At 40.4% G+C, this 20,874-nt stretch overlaps 1 protein-coding gene and 1 pseudogene across 11 annotated transcripts; both read right to left on the bottom strand.

Moving 5' to 3' along the window:
* Nucleotides 1-11: 11 nt before the first annotated feature.
* Nucleotides 12-16,303, bottom strand: LOC125386563 (annotated as a pseudogene).
* Nucleotides 15,449-20,507, bottom strand: LOC110120136 (piggyBac transposable element-derived protein 4). Of its 11 annotated transcripts, XM_020867843.2 has the most exons (6): nucleotides 20,168-20,493; nucleotides 19,221-19,335; nucleotides 19,012-19,115; nucleotides 18,663-18,808; nucleotides 18,408-18,579; nucleotides 15,449-18,319 (listed from the first exon to the last, which is right to left on the bottom strand). In XM_020867843.2, the coding sequence occupies exon 6, from the start codon at nucleotides 18,301-18,303 to the stop codon at nucleotides 16,639-16,641; it is 1,665 nt and encodes a 554-aa protein (XP_020723502.2). In that variant the 5' UTR covers nucleotides 18,304-18,319; nucleotides 18,408-18,579; nucleotides 18,663-18,808; nucleotides 19,012-19,115; nucleotides 19,221-19,335; nucleotides 20,168-20,493; the 3' UTR covers nucleotides 15,449-16,638. The 11 variants fall into 11 exon arrangements, with proteins under 11 accessions (XP_020723502.2, XP_048268961.1, XP_020723503.2 ...); XM_048413004.1 differs by lacking the exon at nucleotides 18,408-18,579 and having other exon boundaries at nucleotides 20,417-20,507; XM_020867844.2 differs by lacking the exon at nucleotides 18,408-18,579.
* Between the last annotated feature and the right edge of the window lie 367 nt (nucleotides 20,508-20,874).

Raw genomic sequence — 20,874 nt, 5'->3', positions numbered from 1 at the left:
ATTTTAAATGCATGACAAAATTTTATTTATTATTATATATACATATATATACATTTTAATACTTTAATTAACAGATTTTATTCTATGTTCATGCTTTCATTTTGATGTTGTAACTCTGTTAACAACAAAGGTTCATATGTCCATTTTGGGAATACTCTTTTGTATAAATTCATTAAAATCGTGTCCTGCGACTTCAGTTGACCATTAAATACACATTTCATATGACCATGAGTACCTAGGAAAAAATAATGAGTTATTTTTTAATTAAATGCATCAATTAAATTAAGAAATAATTTATGATCCATCTACCCAATGGTTCTTTTATATGTCCTCTGCGACCATATTTCGTTCGTAGTTCAACTGGTTTAAACCAGTTTATATCTTCTCGATGAAAGAACATAAATCTTATAACTGCTGATCGTTTATGCACTTTGTACGTATGACCGCTAAGAACAACACGTTTTACAACTATTCTATCTGGATTCACAGATAATACACTTCCGGTTGCAATTAATTCCTACAAAAATATTGTAACCTTTAATGATATAAGAACAGAATCAACCTTTAACTTGCATATAATTATTGCCTCCTTACCAATGATTTATTCAGTTTTTCAACGTAACATAATACTGGGCATGGTGGAAAAGTAATTGGAGCGTACATGCTTGCTACGACAGTGTTCTCTGGACGAAAATACCGCTCATACTGAAAAATATTTCTATTCTTGGTAACAAGATATAAATAGAGTATATTAAAATCTCACAGAATATAATACATGCTTTATGTTTGTTTCCGTTTGTGTGTTGAATAAATATTGGGCACGCAATGAATCTCCTAAATCCACATTGAAATATCAATTTTGCTTTAGATTGGACTGTATGTTTGGACTCACCGGACTGTATGTTTGACCCGTATGTTTTAATGTCACATTTAAGACAGGCATTTTGTGCTCGTTCGGTAATAAACCAAATACAATTAATGGATGATTTCCCAATGAAGAAAATGCATCTACGCGTACATTTGCAACGTGAATTGTGATATACCAACCAGGCTAAAAATATTTGTATAAATTAGCATGAATAGATAATTAGTTTTTAGATAATCAAATGTTCATACCATAGCACCCTCTATTTCCCGCGATTCTTTAAATATTCGTTTTCGTGTTCTATCAAAATTTTCAAATTTATATATTCTAGCGTAATCAGTAGGAAGGTTTTCTTCCGGATCCCACGGACTTGTTCTGAATGATTCAAGTCCACGATATTTCTGAAACCTCTGTTTTGCTAACATATCTTGAGGTGTATCTACTTCGTCAGGAAATTTTGCGTCTAATTTTGCGTCTATATTTAAAAAATTGTGGTTAAAGATTTCAATAATACATATTCAATAATATAATATACGTATATTCGACAAACATACTCTTCAAGTTTTCCATTGCTTCTTTTTCTTCTGTCATATCGATATTCTCATCGTATCGTTCATCAGGAACTTCGGACACAGTAATTGTCTCGTATTCTTCCTCGTCTTCTGCGTCTGGTCCACTATCCGTTTCAGATTGTGCTTCATCAACAGACATCTCGTCTTCTGATTCATCGCTCGAGCACTCACTCAATTCCTCTACAAAATGCAAGCAAAGAATAATATATATCTCCAAATTTAATTTATGACTGAAAAACAAATACCTCCATCCTCATCAGGAATCCAAGCTGCTTGATATTCAGAAGTTCCTTTTGGAACTCTCTTTACAATTTTTTTCCTTTGTGCTTTGGCTTCGGCTAATTCCTCTTCTGTAGGCCAAGTTTGTTCAGCATCCATAGGGTCAAGTATATTTTCACTTTCGAGAGATTCCTAAAAAATTAAGAAAATTGATTAGTGCTTTTAAAGACTCAAAGTTTATTTATTTATTTCATGAAATTACTTGTTTCCCTCGATCTGCGCGTGCAAGAACCCGCGTGGATGGTTCATCGTCCATTGCATTACAATCTTTCTTCAACTTTTTCTCCACTGGATATGGATCACCAGGTACATCAATTTGAGAGATTTGAAAATCTCCCAATTCAGGTATATGAACTAAACCATTAACTGATAATGGTACGTTCTTGAGATACCCAGAGATCATTAGAGTTCCAAGCCCTGTGGAGTTCTAATTGAAATCAAATTTGGATATATACTTAATCTTTCAATTGGTAGGTAATTATTACATCAATACCTACTTCATTATATTTGAATTTCACTTCTTCTCCTAGCAAATGACCTCTTTTGTCTGTATATGATACAGCTCTTTGCTTTTGAGTACCAACATGTCGTAAAACATTAAAAGTATCAATGGTAGTTCTTAGTTTGAAAACTTCTTCCTCAGGAAGCGACTTACAAAGTTTGGATTGTACATGTCTCTCCGACTTCAGCGAAGTTGAGTATACGGTGAGAACGCGAAGAACAATACCAGTACGGCCCAGGCAAAACTGTCAGGTGTTTCTCGTATAATTAATAAACTCATTGTTAAATTAATCCACGGCAGTTCAAATGATGGCGGCAAGCAGAACGGACACGTGCACGTCGCTCCGTAGGCATAACCGAAATAGCTGGGTATATTAAAGAATTCGGGCGGAAAGTGCACGAAAGTGAAGTTTCTTGTGCTCCGGAATGAGTGGGATCACAAGAGATAGGTGAGCTCGCTGGTATAAAAGCGAGAGAAACGATTGAAAGTGCTGTGTGTGAAAAGTGAGGTTAGGAGCAGAGCGGGGGCCATCTTGGGTCGCGCGACCGAAGCGCCACCGTGCGGGCTACCTGGGTAAGCAAGGAGTGGTGGAGAGCGCCCCCGTGGAGGGCCAGTCAAAACTCCCCGCGTCGAACAGACACGAATCGCATACACGCGGAAGGATACAGTGGGATTATACGGCAACCGGCTACGTCGAAGGACATCCATCTCAAACATACATATATATATATATGTCGGGTTGGCGTTACGATTAGAGTTAGGGTTGAGGGCGTAAACGAATCCCTATTGACACTAGACGTGATCACTATGCAATAGAGGAGATATTTACTAGTGCAAACATGACCATGTTGGAATTGGACAAGTAATCGCGATAAATTGACACTCGAGAAGCTAATGACAATGATCCTAGGCTCAATAACGAATCCACGGTCAACGGGATGACGAACTCTACTCTTCTTTAGCGTCTAAGTTGTACTCAATGTTAATGCGTGGGGCAATCACTACGTATCCGAGAGTTACTTGAATCGTCGTCGAGATCGTACCGGAGAGTGTCTCTCCGTCGCGGTGATGCTGTCGAAGAAAACTATGATGGGTGTGCCTAAGGGCACGAGATCATCGGATTCGCGGAGAAAAGTCTTCGCTCGAAGGGTGAGGGAAATTGACGTTGCTGTTAATTGGTCAATTTCCATGTTGGTGGTTAGAGAAAGATATTAGCTGTCCTTGGGGAAAGTTGCTAGCGAGAAGCGTCGTTCGTGGAAGGATAGATTTCTCTTATCTTCCCGTAGTTGGGGCACGGGCCATTTGTCTATTTGAGAGACTTTGTGTAATTGAAATTTAATATTCGTAGCGGGTCCTCGCCCAGCTAAACATATACTGTGAAGATGCGTTGGCATCTGGCAATCGTCTTACCCGAAGGACAAAGTCTGCGTGTGGCGAGCCACGGGACAGAAATCGTTGAAATGTTTACCGTCGTGCCCCGTCCCAAGTATTTCTTTTAAGGAGAGCTATAGAATTACTTCATGCCTTTGTTAGACAAAACGTTCATCCCTTTGACCGCGGCTACGTTCGGCGACTGATTGTCGCCTCGAGCCCGAGCTCACTATCATAAATCTCAAATAAATACAGTCGGATCGAATGACAACAGTTTCTTAATACGGCTATGGTGAAATCTAAATTACAATACTAGGGGTCTTCCCAAAGTTCCAAAGGGAAGGTTCCGGTGTTCTTTCATCTCCGACATATATATATGTATATTAAGACACAAACACAATATGGACAGGTACTGTAAGTCAAGTAAACTTACGGCTCAGGGGGTTTCGGAGCTTCCAGGCCCCGTCGGGGATTCGAGTAGCGTCGCAGGCTCGACCCGACGGTCACCCAACGACTGGACGAACGGCGAGGGGAAGGTCGATCCCAGGGCCTCCCCTCGTTCGGTAAACACGACCGGGGACCAAGAAACACCCGCAGTTGTCACAGAGGAAGAGACGTGCAAGAAAAGCACTAGAAGATACCTCGAATTTGATGAAGACATCGCGGGAATCATCGAGGATGACGAGATGCCAATGCAGGCACTCAAGGATAAGACACCACCCACCGAAAAGGCGACCCGAATCGCCAAGGAAAAAATCATCAAAGGTGACAAGATCACCAGATATATGAGAAAGTCCCCAGTTGAGGGGAGCGCGTGCAAGACAACGAGAAGACTGGCCAGGAGCCAGCCGAGGGCAACGAGGGACGAAGCGGCCAGCACCTCGGAGCTAGACACACCGGCGGAAATGTCGGACAGCGGCAGCGAAGCGGCGGCACCAAGGGAATGTCTCAGGAGGAAGGCCATGGCGAACAGAGCAACGGCCGAGACCGAAGGCAACGACGAGGACATTATCGTCATTAAGATGAGCGAATGGAAGGCGATGACGGAAATCATCACAGAAGTCTTCCGCGAAATCCAATACATAGGTAGCAGACTCTACCTCATGAGCAAAAAGGATACCGACATCAAGAAAAGGAGGGACGCCATCAGTAAAAAAGCGATCAAGCTCCACTCGATGTTGGACGAGATGAGGCTCAAGAGGAACGCGAGGACAGTCGCTGCCACCAGGATGACCACCCCTCCGGGGAGGAGTGAGGAGAAGGAAGGAAAAAGGAAGGAGATATCGCCCGTCGAGGGGAAGGGCGACACCAAGAGAAAGAGACCAACGACCGTGGAGGCCTCCTACGCAGGATCCTGTGCCGGCAACAGCTCGGCAAAAGCGACTACGGAATGCACGGACAGCGATGTAAAGGAAGACTGGATCCCTGTCCGCGGAAGGAGAGGAAAAGGAACGGACACCCCGACGGTGGTCAGGAAGGCGAACGCAGGAAGAGCGGCATTGGACAAGCCAAAGAAGCCGGAGGGACCGAAGAGGATACTTAACAGACCCGAAGCCATCCTCGTCAAAGTAGGGCAGGACAAGGAGTGGATACAGGTCTACAAAGACTTGATGGGGGCAAGGGAGACCCTAAAAGAGAGCTGTGGGATTAGGAGGACCAGAACAGGTGACATCCTGATCGAGCTGAAAGCAGGTAGCAACGCCAAAAAGACCGCGGCCGATATGAACACGGCGCTAAGAGGCAAGGTGAGAGCGCAACCAATGCGCGACAAGACCTCCGTAGAGATCAGGGATATAGACCCGCTCGTAGGCAAGGAAGAACTAGCCAGGGAGATAGTAGTGCAACTGGGCGTAAGCGACACCACTGAGGTCGAAGTAAAGACCCTAAAAATGGCGCCGTGGGGCACCCAATCGGCAATAGTGACGATGCCGAAAGCCTATCTGGTCAAAGAGGGGGCAAGCCGGAAGATCAGAACCGGCTTGACGATAGCCTCCATAAAGGCACTACCCAATGTGGTAAAGTGCTTCAGATGTCACATGTTTGGGCATATCGCGAACAAGTGCACGGCGATAAGCCCTGGAAAGGAGATTTGCAGGAAGTGCGGAGCCAAGGACCACACGAGAGCTGCCTGCGTCAACGCACCCTGCTGCTCCATCTGCAGCAAGGAGAAAGGAGTGAAATTTGACCACGTAACCGGATCCCTGGCTTGTCCAGAATATAGAAGGCGGTTGAAAGCGAGTAAATGAGGATACTGCAGATAAACCTCAACAGATGCAAGCTGGCGCAGGACATGATGCACCAATGCGCGATCGAACTTAGGCCGGATGTAATAATAATTTCCGAGCCGAACAGGCAGCTACCGCACTGGTTTAATGACACCAAAGGAGACGCCTCGATATGGGTCACACTCCTCAATGGCAAGCTGCCTGATGAAACAACGGAGGTCAAGAGCGACGGGATAGTGGGCGTCCGCGTTGGCGACGTCTTCTGCTTCAGCGGATACTGTTCGCCCAACATAAATAAGCCAGCATACTGCAAATACATAGACACGCTGTCTGCTATGACGAAGAGCGTTGCTAGAAGACACGACAAGGTCGTCGTGGCCGGAGACTTCAACGCAAAGTCAACCTGTTGGGGAGGATCGACCACAGACAAGAGAGGGAGAGTCTTAATGGAGGCACTAAGCGCCCACCGGGTGTTTCCATTGAGGCTCAAGGAAAAGTACACCTTCTTCATGAACGGGAAGACGAGCTTCCCCGACATAATAAGCGTATCCAACAAGGTCAGCGAGATACACGCCGGAAGCGCGGTCTTGGACAAATACTCGGCCTCGGACCATCTATACGTGCTCCACAGGTTTAAGACGAGGAAGACCCGAACCGTATCGAAGTTCTACAGGTACGTGACCAAGGACATGTCGCCGGAGGAGTTCCTGAGCAGATTCGACGACACACTGAAGAAGGAGGACCTCAACGCGGCTATCAGAGAGGATGGGGCCGAGCCCTTGCAAAAGAGCATCGAAGGTACGTGCGAAGGGATGCTAAGGAAGTCGAACGGTGCGGCGAGCCGCAAGTACGCGAACTACTGGTGGAACCCGATGATCGCGGAACTGAGAGCGCAGGCGCACAAAGCGCTCAGGAAGGTGACGAGAGAAAGAAAGAAGAATGCCGGCAACACCGAGCCCCTCGTCAACGCCTACAAGGAGATCCGTAGGCAGTTAAAAAAGGAGATCGCCTGTAGCAAAAAAACAGCTTGGGCAGAATACTGCAAGATACTGGAGAGCGACCCTTGGGGCAAACCCTATCGCACGGTCATGAAGAAATGTAAAAGCAAGGGACCAACAAACGACATGCCGATCGACATGGTGAAGGCAGTCCTACAGAGGCTATTCACCTTGGGACACGGACCCCCCCATTATGAGGGCCGCGAAGAGGCAGAGACCGAAGAAGAAGGAGATATTAGCCTCAGCGTCGCCATCGGCGAAGGCGATGTCGTCGATGCCGCCGGAAGAATGAACACCAAGAAGGCTGCAGGAGTCGATGGCGTGCCGGGCGAGATCGCGAAGCTGGTAGCGAGTCGCAGGAGCGAGCTCGTGACAAGGGCGTTCCCAGGATCCCAGACTGCTGGAAGACGGCCAGAGTAATACTGCTAAGGAAACCGGGAAAGGATCCCAGTCTCCCCAACGCGTACCGGCCGATAAGCATACTCCCAACCATGAGCAAGATCTCGGAAAAATGCTTTAAGAGGATCATCGAGAGATGCTTCGGGACGGACCCATTCCATCGGAGGCAATATGGCTTCAGAAAGAAGAGGAGCACGGTAGATGCCATCACGCAGGTGATGAAGTTTGCCAACATCTGCAAACAGAAGAAGGTAATATGCGTGATGATCACCCTGGATATTAGCAATGCCTTCAATTCGCTCAGCTGGAAGAGCATATACGAGGAATTTGACAAGAGGAAGCTGCCATGGAAGGTCAAAAGGCTAATCGGCAGTTACCTATCCGGAAGGAGGATCATCGTGAGCAACCAGCACGGCACGGTGGAGCACGAGGTGGCGGCGGGAGTTCCGCAGGGATCCATCCTCGGACCATTCCTGTGGAACATGGTATACGACCGGTTGCTCGAGAGACTCGACAACATGCCAATGGTCAGAGCAACCGCCTTCGCGGATGATCTGGCCATCACATGTTCCGTCGGGAGGAACGAAGATGCCTCCGTCAAGGTCAACACGATGCTAAGGATCGCCAACGATTGGTGCACGAGTGTCGGGCTCACCCTGGCGATGGAAAAGACGGAGGTCATGCTCATCACAAGCTTGCGAGTGCCGAGAGTGGTGAAACTCAGGTTGGGCTCCTCGGACATCGAAACGGTCAATCGCATCAGGTATCTCGGAGTCGTCATCGACTCCAGACGGAGGTTCGGTGCGCATATCGAGATGGTGTGTAACAGAGCCGACAAGTTAATAGGAGCCCTTAGGCGAATTCTACCCAACATCAACGGGCCGCCCAGCTTGGCTCGTAGGCTCTACTACAATGTGTGGGAGTCCATCGTAACTTACGGAGCACCGGTGTGGGCTAGAGCAGCGAATACCGACAAGAACAGGAAAAAGCTGAAACGAGCACAACGAACGGCCCTGTGCATAACAACGACGGCATACTGTACCGTCTCCCACGCGGCACTTTGCGTGTTGATCGGGAATCCCCCGATTTACATAAAGATAAAGATGCTCGGAGATACCTACGAGAGGAACAAGATCCATGGGTCCAGGATTGGCACGGATGACGGCTCCAAGCTGAAGGAGGAACTGAAGGCGATTCGCAAGAAGGCCCAAGAGGACTGGCAGAAGGAGTGGAACAACTACAAAAAAGAAAATATCACAAAGAAGCTAATACCGAGTGCGCTGCTATTTACCAAAAAGAAGACGGACATCGATCACCACACCATGCAGCTGCTAACTGGGCATGGGAGCTTCGGTGTCTATAGGAAAAGGATTGGCAGGGACAGCGACAGCAACTGTCTCGACTGTGGAGACCCGAACGACGATGCAGAGCACGCCTTCTTCGCGTGCCCGAAGTGGACGGACAGAAGGATCGAGCTGGAGAACGCTCTGGGAGGGAAGATAGACGTGGGCAATCTGATCGCCACGGTGACCGCCAAGGACGAGAGCTGGAATAAATTCAGGCAATTCTGCAAGACCGTCATGTGCCACAGGAGGGTGACAGCGAGGGCCTGGGAAGAGGCAAGGAGGAGAACGAGCGTAACAACAACTACGCGGAGCAATGAGGGCAAGAACATGGAACAACGAAAAACCGCAGAAGGAGACCAGCCCAGTATTCTGAACTGGCTCAGAGGACGACATGAGCAGTAACTGCCCGAAGAAGTAGATACAACGGGGCACGAAAGGACAATCCTGATGACTGCCGACAGGTTTTACCGGGGTTGTCTGCCCGCTAAGCGGAGGAAGAAGGAGGAGGGGTTTTTAGTGGGTATGGCAACGACATCCGACCGACTCCCACATAACCCAGTGATGCGGGTCACTGGGCATGCGTAATAGCATTTTCCCCTCCCCACGCAAAAAAAAAAAAAATTAATCCACGGAGTATTTCTTTAGCACCCTACACCTCCTACCACGTCACTATAGATGGAATTCCTGCAGCCGAAGTGGCAGATACGTTCTAAAAACGATTTATTTGTTGTTTCGGCTCCCCGGGAGCGATTTTAACAAATCAAGGAACGAATTTTACATCTTCGTTAATGAAGAAGGTAGCAAACAGATTTCGAATAAAATAGCACACTACAGCAGTATACCACCCTCAGAGCAATGGATCGATTGAAAGACCGCACCACGTATTAGTCGGATACCTCAAATTATATGCAGTGAAAGCAAGGAATTAGAATGGGTGGTAGCCATGTATCCATGATCTCCTAGTAGCCATGATCTCCTACAACACTTCTGTACACGAAGGAACGAAGCTTTCTCCTAATAAATTAATTTTTTAATGTCTGGCCAAGCCAGAGAACCATCCGATAAAATAATAATCGAAGAAAATATGGAACCGACCTATATAGATTTTTAAGGGATCTACTTGACAAGATCAACACGACACAATTCGCAGCAAAGGAAAATCTAATGTAGCGGCTAATGGCCATAATGAACGTCCCAGTTTGCTGGTGAGTGCCGAAGTGTGCAGACGTGTGTCCAGTGCCCTGTGAAGTTCACAAAACAACACGTGACGCCCATCTGTCGAAAGCGAATCCAACAAATTTAGCCAAGTGTTCACACAGCCTCTCGACTAGTTTTTTCATATTGAATTAACTAGATCGACGATGGCCCAATCATCCCAAACGGACTCTACGGAGCCCAGTTACAACAATGCCGCTCTTCCTCCCCCGTGGCAAAGGGGCATTGCACCCCTCTTTGCAAACGACCCTCATACGAAAAAACGCAAACTCGAAGCTAGCAGGACTAATGTGAGCAAGAGACAAACCAACCCGCCAGCCAGCCAAGTGACCACCCACAACAAGTTCGCGATACTGGAGGCTGATAACGCTATGGACACAACCGCAGCGGTAAATACACAACATACACAAAAAAAACCCCTCCCTCGCCAATCTTCATTGACGATGTCATTGACATTCAATCAATGACAAAGACAATTCAAAAAGAAATCAGCAAGGAGGAATATAAATTGAAAATCAGCAACAACAGTGAAAAAATTCTGCCGACCAACCCAGACGCATACAGAAAATTAACGAAGTTGTTAAAAACCCCGAATGCCAACTTCCACACATACCAGCTCAAGCAAGAAAGACCTTTCCGTATGGTGCTACGCAACATCCACCACTCAGCCGATCTAGACGAACTAAAGTTCGAATTGTTAAAGCACGGCCACGAAGTAATTAACATCAGCAACATTAGGCATATAATCACGAAAAACTCGCTATCCTTATTCTTTATTGATATAAAACAAAAACTAAATAATAAAGAAATTTATAACCTCAATCGTCTGATGAACTCAATAGTAAAGATCGAACCGCCTTTTATCTCTAAAGAAAGAGATAGTGCAATGCAAAAGGTGCCAGAGGTACGGCCACACGCAGAAATACTGCAACCATAATTTCCGGTGCGTAAAATGTGCAAGTAGTCACCCCACTGACCAATGCACTAAATCCCCAGAAACCCCCGCGAAGTGTATCCACTGTCAAGGAAAGCATCCTGCGAACTATAAAGGATGCTTAGCCTATAAAACACTACACAATAATAAGTACCCAAAACTGAGACCCAAGGAGATAACCAAACAAGAATCTAGATCACAAAAATTCACCACACCATCAATGTCCTATGCCCAGGTAGCACAAGGAAACATAAACAATTCGAAAACCCACAGTGGACACTCAGAAAATAGTGTTTCCACCCCACAAAACACAGACAACTTCACCAGACTCGAAAAGCTAATCAAGAAGCAAACAGAGCAAATTAACAACTTGCTGTCATTACTTACACTCTTCATGGACAAATTAATACGCACAGAAGCAAAATAAAACCAATGCGTATAGCTCTGTGGAACGCCAACGGTCTAGCTCAGCACAAATTTGAACTAGAACTATTCTTAAAACAACAGCAAATCGACGTAATGCTCATATCTGAAACCCACTTCACCGACAAAAACTACCTCAAAATACACAGCTACAACTTCTACCACACCCGACACCTCAGTAGAAAGGCACACGACGGCACCGGAATCATCATCAAATCCAGCATTAAGCATTACGAGCTTCCATCATCCCAGAAAGACTACCTTCAAGCCACAAGCGTAGCAATAGAAGACCGCCATGGTACAATCACCATCTTAGCAGTATACTGCCCTCCCAGACACTCGATTGCTAAAGAGAACTTCGACAGCCTCTTTGATACCCTAGGCAATAGATTCATAGATGGAAGAGACTATAACGCCAAACATACCCAATGGGGCAGCAGACTTGTCACAGCAAGAGGCAAAAACCTCTTGAAAAGCATAACCACCAACAATCTCAACTACCTCACCCATATGAACCCACATACTGGCCCACTGACACTAACAGAATCCCCGATTTACTCGACTTCTTCATAACCAAAAATATCTCGCCTAGATATGTCCAAATCAACTCCTCGACTGAACTCTCTTCCGACCACTCCCCCGTAATAGCAACAGTCGGTTCAGCATTAATCGAGAACCCACCTAATGGTGGCTACTATACAAACTTAAAAAGATCCTACCCCACCCATACTACTCCATCTTAAAATCCTACCTAACCAACAGACAATTCATAGTTAAATGCCTAGACGCCACTTCCGCAACATTCCCAATAGAATCCGGCATACCCCAAGGTAGTGTCCTCGGACCCCTACTGTTCTCCATCTACACTGCCGACTTACCTATATCAAACGAGGTAACAATAGCAACATTTGCCGACGACACAGCGCTATTAGCGTCCCACGTCAACCCGATAATAGCCTCATCCACTCTCCAGCGAGATCTCGACTCAATGGAAAAGTGGTTCCATAAATGGGGCTTCAAAATTAATGAAAAAAAATCCACACATGTAACCTTCACGCTGCGAAAACAAACCTGCCCACAGGTCTCCATTAACGATATAACAGTTCCTAACAAAGACACAGTCAGATACCTGGGCATGACTCTGGACAGGAGATTAACCTGGAAACAACATATCCTAGACAAATCTAAACAACTCAGGGACAAACTCAAAAAATTTTATTGGCTCATTGGCCGTCGCTCCAACCTAAGCACGCAGAACAAAATTACGCTCTATAAGACCGTAATAAAACCTGTCTGGACCTACGGAATCCAACTATGGGGAACAGCAAGTAATTCCGACATTGAAATACTCCAACGCTTCCAATCGAAAACGCTAAGATCCCTAATAAATGCACCCTGGTATGTTACAAACGAAACAATTCACCGCGACCTCAAGATACCTACAGTCAAAGATGAAATACACAAGTCCAGAAGCAGATATAACACAAGAGTCAACTACCACCACAACCCATTAGTCACCCAATTACGAGACACGACGGACCGGATCCGCAGAAAGAAAAAAAAATACCATTTAGATTAAATGCTTAGATCCTACTAGAACCAACAATATAAAACTATTATAAGCCATGTCATTGTATCACGCCAAATGAAGTTACTGAAAATTCTCAACGAGAATTGATTGTAAATATTCTAATAAATAAATAAAAAAAGATTCGGATACAGTAAATACACCAAAAGCACATGAAAAATCTACTCTTGAATTTTTATATGACCAGATCACCCATAACAATTATGCTTACATTCAAACTGAAACATATATAATCGAGCCACAATTACGCTTCAATTTAAATCCATTTAAAATATAAGTTGTAACAAAATATTATAACAAAAAGAAAAGAAACCGTTTACTTCCATTAAATGTTAATACTTTAATTTTCTTATCTCAAAACATAAAATTAATAAATAGAATTTTATTAACCAAAACCATAATGTTTATTTTATTTTATTTTATTTTCGCCTGCAGCACAGTAAATTAAGTCTCACGAATAATTTACATATCTAAATATTCTGATATTTAATTATGAACATAGAACATGGGGCATGAGTTAATACACGCGGAATTATAGTGAACCTCAGTGCACGGATGCACGTATAGATATTATGATCCGGGTAGCCCTGTATTTCAATACACGTGCACCCGTGTATTAAAATGTACTGAATTAAAATATGGATATATTAACTGCACGTGTACATGTATATTTTAGGTACACAAGAAATCGATATCGTTAGTTTATACCAGCCGAACGACCAAGGAATTTGGATCACGTGCAATTTTTTATATTTTACTTACTTTTATTAATATTTTTTATTATAATTTGTTTCTATCTTTTACCATTACTAAAGTAAGTATTTTTATTAAGTTATCTAATAAATTTAATTTCCCTTTACAAATTAAAATTATAATTAATCTTTTATTAGAATTTCTCGCACGAAAGTTAGAAAAACTGATAGAGGCACGAAAAATACATCAATAGATAAAACTGCTTATGATGACATCATGCAGGAAGGTAAAATACATAATAAGAACTGCCGAAGTATATTGCAAGCTTCGTTCAAAAGAAATAAGGATATTCGCATATGAGCTTACGCAGAAATATAAATCTGCTGTGCCATTATACCAGTGAGAAAAAAGCAAAATGGTCAGTAAAGATTGGTTCTCTAACTATATGAGAAGACACTCAACAATTGTTGTGTATTCGACGTCCAAAGCCCAGACTATCTCGTGTCACTAGCTTCAATGAAATAAACGTTGATGCATTTGAGAATTTAAAAAAGGTTCTTGATGATTTCCAAATTCGAAGCGAAAAGTATTTATAATGTCCATAAAACTGGCATCACCTTAGTAGAAAAGCCAAACAAGGTGTTTGCGAAGAAAGGAACAAAGCAAGTTGGGGCATTAACATGTGTTGAGCGGGAAGCTTGGTCACTCTAACTTGTGCCATTGCTGCCATCGGTAATTTCATACCGCAATTTCATAACAACACGATTTATATATTTGCAATAATTGTGAAACGGAATAATTTATAAGCAAATAAAAGCACCGGGACAGGGGATGATTGTAATACTTTCTCCGGTTCCTATTTTATATTAATAACTTCTTCTTCTTATCTTGAAGATAGTTACAATTACGATGACTTATTTATAAAAAAGATATCGAGATAAAATGATATTTATAAAAAGGTATCGAGATAAAATGATGTTTCAAGGTTTAGTTGCAACATGTAACAATCTGAAATCGAAAATGAAATGATGACCAGGTTAGCGATGTTAGAAACACAATTTACTGATGCTCTTAAGAAAATTAATATTAAAGATGTTATTCATATGTTGGCACCTGTATTTGAAAAAATTGCGGCGTCGACATATTTAAAATCATGGAAGAAATTATGACCCGATGCTCAAAAATTCACCCAGTAAAACGATTGCTCAATGATTTCAATCATTTACTCGGATGCAAAAATTTAGTACACGATGTCGTTGAATGGCTTATAAATGATAACATTTTAGAGAATGAAATATTACATGATGAAATTATCGAGACTATTAGACAAGCAGAATTGATGAACAATGAAGAATTAAATAATTCAAAAGCTTTGAATGAAGAAGGATTGAGTTGTGAACGAAGATATGAGTCATGCAGAAAGAAAGATTGCACTTGAAACTGCAATGAAATACATTGAACAGCAAGAGAATTCATCTGTAATTGATATCTTATTTTTTTAAAAGTGATATTATATTGCATTAGTAAACGAAATTATATCAAATAAGTAAAAAAGATTATCGATTTTTCTGTACAAAATAATATTTAATAAACATTGTTCATATATACGTATGTATATACTGGATAAGTGCAATAAACATTATTTTATACGTTATGATTATATATTTTTGTTTGGTAACTACCTAGAAATGATAACTAATAAAGGTCCGGTTCGCGGACCACGCAGCCGGTTTACTGTATTGTTTCTTGCGAAAATCTTTAAAATGGTGGAGAAAATTATTTTTTTGAGGATTTGAGATGTGTGTGATTAATTCATACGTATTGTATCGAATATTAGAAAAAACAAACAATGAACCACCTATGACTTATTACAAATTTATCAAGCTCCTGATCGATCATTTCAAACGTGACTTTCGAAGACCACAAATACAGCCTTCATAATCATTATCGAAAAACAGATTAAACAATGAACTTCACATTCTTGATGTTGAAGGAAAAAACAGGACTGCATTGTCTACTCACTTAGAGAAATACCAAGTGGTAGACGCTAAGCAAATTACTTTTATTCAACGTATATCAAGGAGCTTGCGATGCATATCGGTATACCTTACTACTCGTTGAAAAAATGTAAGATACAAAATTGTAATTTTTTTGTTATAAATATGTTTCTTAATATCTAATAAACCAGACATGAGAATAAATTACTAGATTCTGAAGTTAAACTATTTGAATATGACACGATTCCTGTTCACACACTTTTCTGGAAGGACATCGGTGAGTTACTGGCAGATAAGCCGCGAAATGGCTCCGAGTGCAAAGGGTTAATAGAAAATAATAAAAACGTATCCATTTTTTAAATAACAATTAATTGTCATTCGTTAATACTTATTTTAACAATAATGAATAATGAAAACAGCTAATGTCAATTTTATTATTGTGTTTGCATAATCCTATATATAGTCATAGAAACATCTAAAAGAAGAAATGTGTGAATTTTGAGCTTTGGGGGTCGTGAATTCATTAAAAAAAAAAAGAAAATGTTTTTAAATTGAAATTGTGAAATTTAATTTTGGTCACGAATTAACGCTTTGCAACAGTCAATACGACTTACGATATACGCGCCAGCGAAGCTATTTTCGAGGAGCTGTCTTTTTTATCCGTTGCTGCAATTAGAAACATATCCATGTTTATTTTCTTGCGAAGTTTTCGTGTTAACCTCAACAGCATTTACAAAAATCCCGATTTTCTGTAGGGCTCAATTGACAAACGGCTAGCGACCCCCTGAGTCACACAAACTTTGGCTTAGCATGAGATAACTTCGTGAGCGATTTCTCAGAAGTATAGGAAAGTATAATTGTTCTTCACCTCACCACTTAATCCTCCTTACCTCCATGTACTGATCGTCATGCTACTATTTCTGTATGTCAATTGTCAGTTTATAAACTTGTTACGTTTAACGATCAAAATAATAGCATAAAAAGAATAAACAATAAATACACAGCTAGTATTAGTTATAAGTTAAAGTATATGCATCACGTCTTTAAGAAAAATTATAATTTAGTTATCAAAAACTTCATTCCAATGTGCTTGCGTAGAGAACAGCATTATCTGTCATACATTGCGGTACTGTATCGTTTAAGCATAATTCGCGTCAAACTCAGCCATACAGAGAAACAGCCCCGTGCAAAATTCAGCCATACCTAAGAGGTTAATAATTTACTTTAATAATTAATAATACAATTGAGTGTGATATATTTTAAAGCACGGTATGACACATAGACCTACGTTACAATCTTCACACTCATAGCGCGATCTTCGTCTTACATCATTCTTCGAACATACGATACAGTTTCGTAACGCTTTTTTAGATCTTGTGGACCTACAGTACGATGGAAAATGTCTCCCACTTAGTCTGAAGGGATGATCAGCGATAGATTTGTTAGAGCTAACGTTATTCGTATAACCGAATTTTTCGAAAATTTCTTTAAGTAATCTAAGGTGAAACGCTCGCATTGTTACTTTTTCTTTTTCTTGAAGCTTATATAAACAATACGCGTTCCAGATTGCCACATCAAGCAGATGGAAAAAGTATATTTTATACCATTTGACACTTTTTCGGACTGATTGTACACTCGATATAACTTTGTCCCTATTGTTGACTACACCCATATTGGCAGTGTAATCAACAATACAAGACGGTTTTTGAATAATTTCTCCGGTCCGATAGTTTATTTTTTTAGTATTTATATAATCCGCGGAGTGGGAAGTTGACAACATATATACCTCCCGTTTGTCTTGCCACTTGAGAGCGAGCATATTAGGCGATGATCGGAAGCATATTTCACCTTTGTCTAGTTTTTCCTTCATTACAGGCATTTTTCTTCTTCGCGACTTTACAGTGCCGCACGCGTTAGTTTTATTATCATGTAAATAACTGAATAAGGTCGGGCTGGTATACCAGTTGTCAACAAACAATGTGTGCCCCTTACCTAAATATGAATTCAATAATGTGAGTACAACCTCAGCCGATTTTCCTAGATATTTTTCGTTCATTTTTGTTATTTCGGAATCGCTGCCCGCATATACAACAAAATTTAGTACGAATCCCGTTTTGCAGTCGCACAATACAAAAGACTTGATATCAAACCTATTCCGTTTGGACGGGATAAACTGCTGGAATGATAACCGTCCCTTTAGCAATAAACTTTCATCCACGCATAAATGGCGGAATGGAATAAAGCAATTTTGAAAAGAACGACGGAGCTTATTACAAAATTCTCTAATTTTTATCAGTCTATCGGAATTAACTAACTCAATTTTACTGAAGTAAAGAATGCGTAATAGAAAAACGTATCTATCTCTATTCATAATTTTGCCAAAAACATCGGTTCGCAAAAATTTATCCTTTGTCCAATATTCAGAAAAATGTAATTTCTTTACTCGCGACATTAGTAAACGAATTACAAAGAAATTGTATATTTCACTCAATGTTGTTTCTCTTTCGTGAGGTTTTAGAAAAGAGCGCTTAAAATTGTCCATCTTGAATTTGCGGTATTCATTCGTTTTTTCTGCAATAAATGACACTAATTCTTCAGAGAAAAATAGTTGGAAATAATCGATCGGAGTTGCAGATCGATTAAGCTGGATTGTCATGCCAGAATTGTGGGAATCAAATTTATGCATTTGGGGTTTCAAATTTTCATATGACCAGATTATTTTTCCACGTGTCGTCTCTCCGTGAACATCGGAATCTTCTGATTCGGACAAACTTAGTGTTCTCAATTTTTTTCCATTCTTCCTATCACGTTTGTTTTTGGTTAAGTCATTTTCGACTTCCGAGTCTGTTTCTGAATTGTAGCAAATTGCTCTTCGTTTCCTATTTTGAAGTGACATTTTGAGGTTGAAAATTCTAAAAAATTATTTGGATATGAATAGGCATGTCAAAAAGAGCACCTAATAATGGTATATTTATTTTAACAAAAAACAATAATTGATACCTCACACTGACATATCAAAAGAAAAGACTATATATTACATCTGTATATTGTTAACATTGCCAGAAAACGTTGTGAGAGCAAAAGAAGTGTGAAGCAATACAAATGAAACAGATCATTTAGTTCAAACGGTGAATGAGTCAATACAACAGGCCACTATAGTGGCGCTTCTTACCTAAGAGGTTAAAAATAAACGAAGGTATATTTGATCATTATACATTTTAGATACTTCCTGAATGTGGTATTTTTAATACATACCATGAAAAGATAAATAAAGAAATGACCAGTAAATGCTAGGGTTGTGATGAAGAATTGAATGATGCACAGTATGCTCTTGAAAACCATGCAGAAAAAATGCTGATTCCTAAAAATCCCATTGATATAGCCGCTGAGAGTGAAGAGCTCTGAAAACATTTTAATGAACTCTGTAAGACGATTATGAAGAATAGACATGAGAAAGGAAAAGAACATGAACTCTCAAGAAGAAGCAAACGCAGCAAACATGTATAGAATATTCCTTAATAAAAGTCCTTAATTTTATAGCTACCAGACACTAGCACACAATGTGGAAACAATAGTACTATACTCACTACAGAAACTATTTTACCTTCGATGGAACTTTGTACTTCATGGAACATTAAGAGTCCATATAACCTCGATGCTCGTCGTAGTAGATAGATGATCCGCCATTTCATGTATAACACTGGATAACTTCCAAGAACAGGATGATTCCAGTATGGAATAAATACAATTTTAGTATATTAACGAAGAAATTTTAATATTAATGTTAATATAAATTAAAAAATAGTAACACACCGATGCGATGTTAGACTGCTAACGGAGATAAGACGTGGTAATATTCCTTTGTTGTCAATACTGTCGATGAAACGTGAGACACAGTTATTCCACAGTTACTCACTGCATGATGAACCTGCACAGGTATACACTAATTATATTGCTAGAAGAAAGAAATATCATAAAAGAAACTGTCAACCACGTGCCGAATAAACGATTAAGCTATTAAGTTAAGCATTGCAACACTATGTAGTTATGTATTACGGTAAACGCACAAAAGGCGAATCCACTACTTTGTTAAAAAATTTACTTTATTTTAACTATATAATTAAATGATTATATTAACACTTGAACACATTAGTACACGTGTTGACAGTTGCGGCTATATTACACAGAACTAGCAGCGCTTGAATGAGATGTAGCAGGTTGTCGAACTATGATACCGTACGGTCGATAAGGTAGTTGAGAGCAGGACTTATTACATTAAATAAAATTTATTAACAAATTATAGTGTCAAAAGGGACAAGAATCCACTATGTAATATACAAATACAATAGTACAAATTAAAATAAAAAAACTACACTATAGTACGCCCTAAATATTAATTAAAAAAACCCGTTAATTAATTGATTATTTGCAATATAATCAAGATTTTCATATTTTATGAACACCAGAAGTATGATTTATGATTCTAAATCCTACAAACAATAACATCGAGATGATAAGAATATAAGAATAAAAATATTTCGAAGCATACACAAATTCACAACCTAACTTCTTACGTGAATGAGTTCTATAAAATATGAAAATAAGCAAGGGGGGAAATTAGAACTCACTGATATACATTCAATTGGTGCAAATTAAAAGCACTCGTAATATAAATAACTGTAACCATCCACGCATACAGGAGTTTTAATCTCTATCAATCAAAGAACGCACTATCATAAAGCGTTTTTTACACTACTTACAAAGCAATAATACACGATGCCTATGCATGAGATAAGCTCAAATCATAAAATAATAATTTACTATATAGGACAATAATATTACTGATAAACACATTGATATTTCACATGTAGAGTAAGAGGTTCAAACGTAATCAATACTAAATGCACCGTAAAAATACACTGAGCGGCACGACAAACATAACGATCCCACTTAGTGACATAACAAATAGTTAATAATACTAAGACTCTGGAATTTTAGTGAAATAATACAATATTTCGATTGAACTTGAAGCACTTGTTGACACTTGGGACAGAAGGCGGCCATCTTGATACGACTGTACCAGGTGGCCAATTAATACTTAACACAAGAAAATTATAAATTATTATATCATTCTATGTAAAATATGTCAGTAACATGAAGAAGAAACTATCTCAATGAAATTATGTTGTATATACTAACAACAAATAATCAAGGCATACATAATATGAGAACTAATAAATATGAATACATATGCATGACAAATAAAGTACAATAATATATGTATATATGATATATATTTGTTTAATGAATGATTTATTATACTTACAAGTATTCTGTTGTATTATATATCTATGTACTTATCTTATTTATTTTTTATGTACTTTCAGTACGTGATAGGATAGGATAAATGAACTGAATTTAGTAAAGCCTATCAAATTTATTCATTATTCTAGTTAGGTTTGGTACG

The sequence above is a fragment of the Bombus terrestris genome, chromosome 16, assembly GCF_910591885.1.
Source record: "Bombus terrestris chromosome 16, iyBomTerr1.2, whole genome shotgun sequence".
In the NCBI taxonomy this organism is placed as follows: Eukaryota; Metazoa; Arthropoda; class Insecta; order Hymenoptera; family Apidae; genus Bombus; species Bombus terrestris.
The sequence above is the reverse complement of the archived record's forward strand: the minus strand, read 5'-3'. Positions and strand labels throughout refer to the sequence as shown.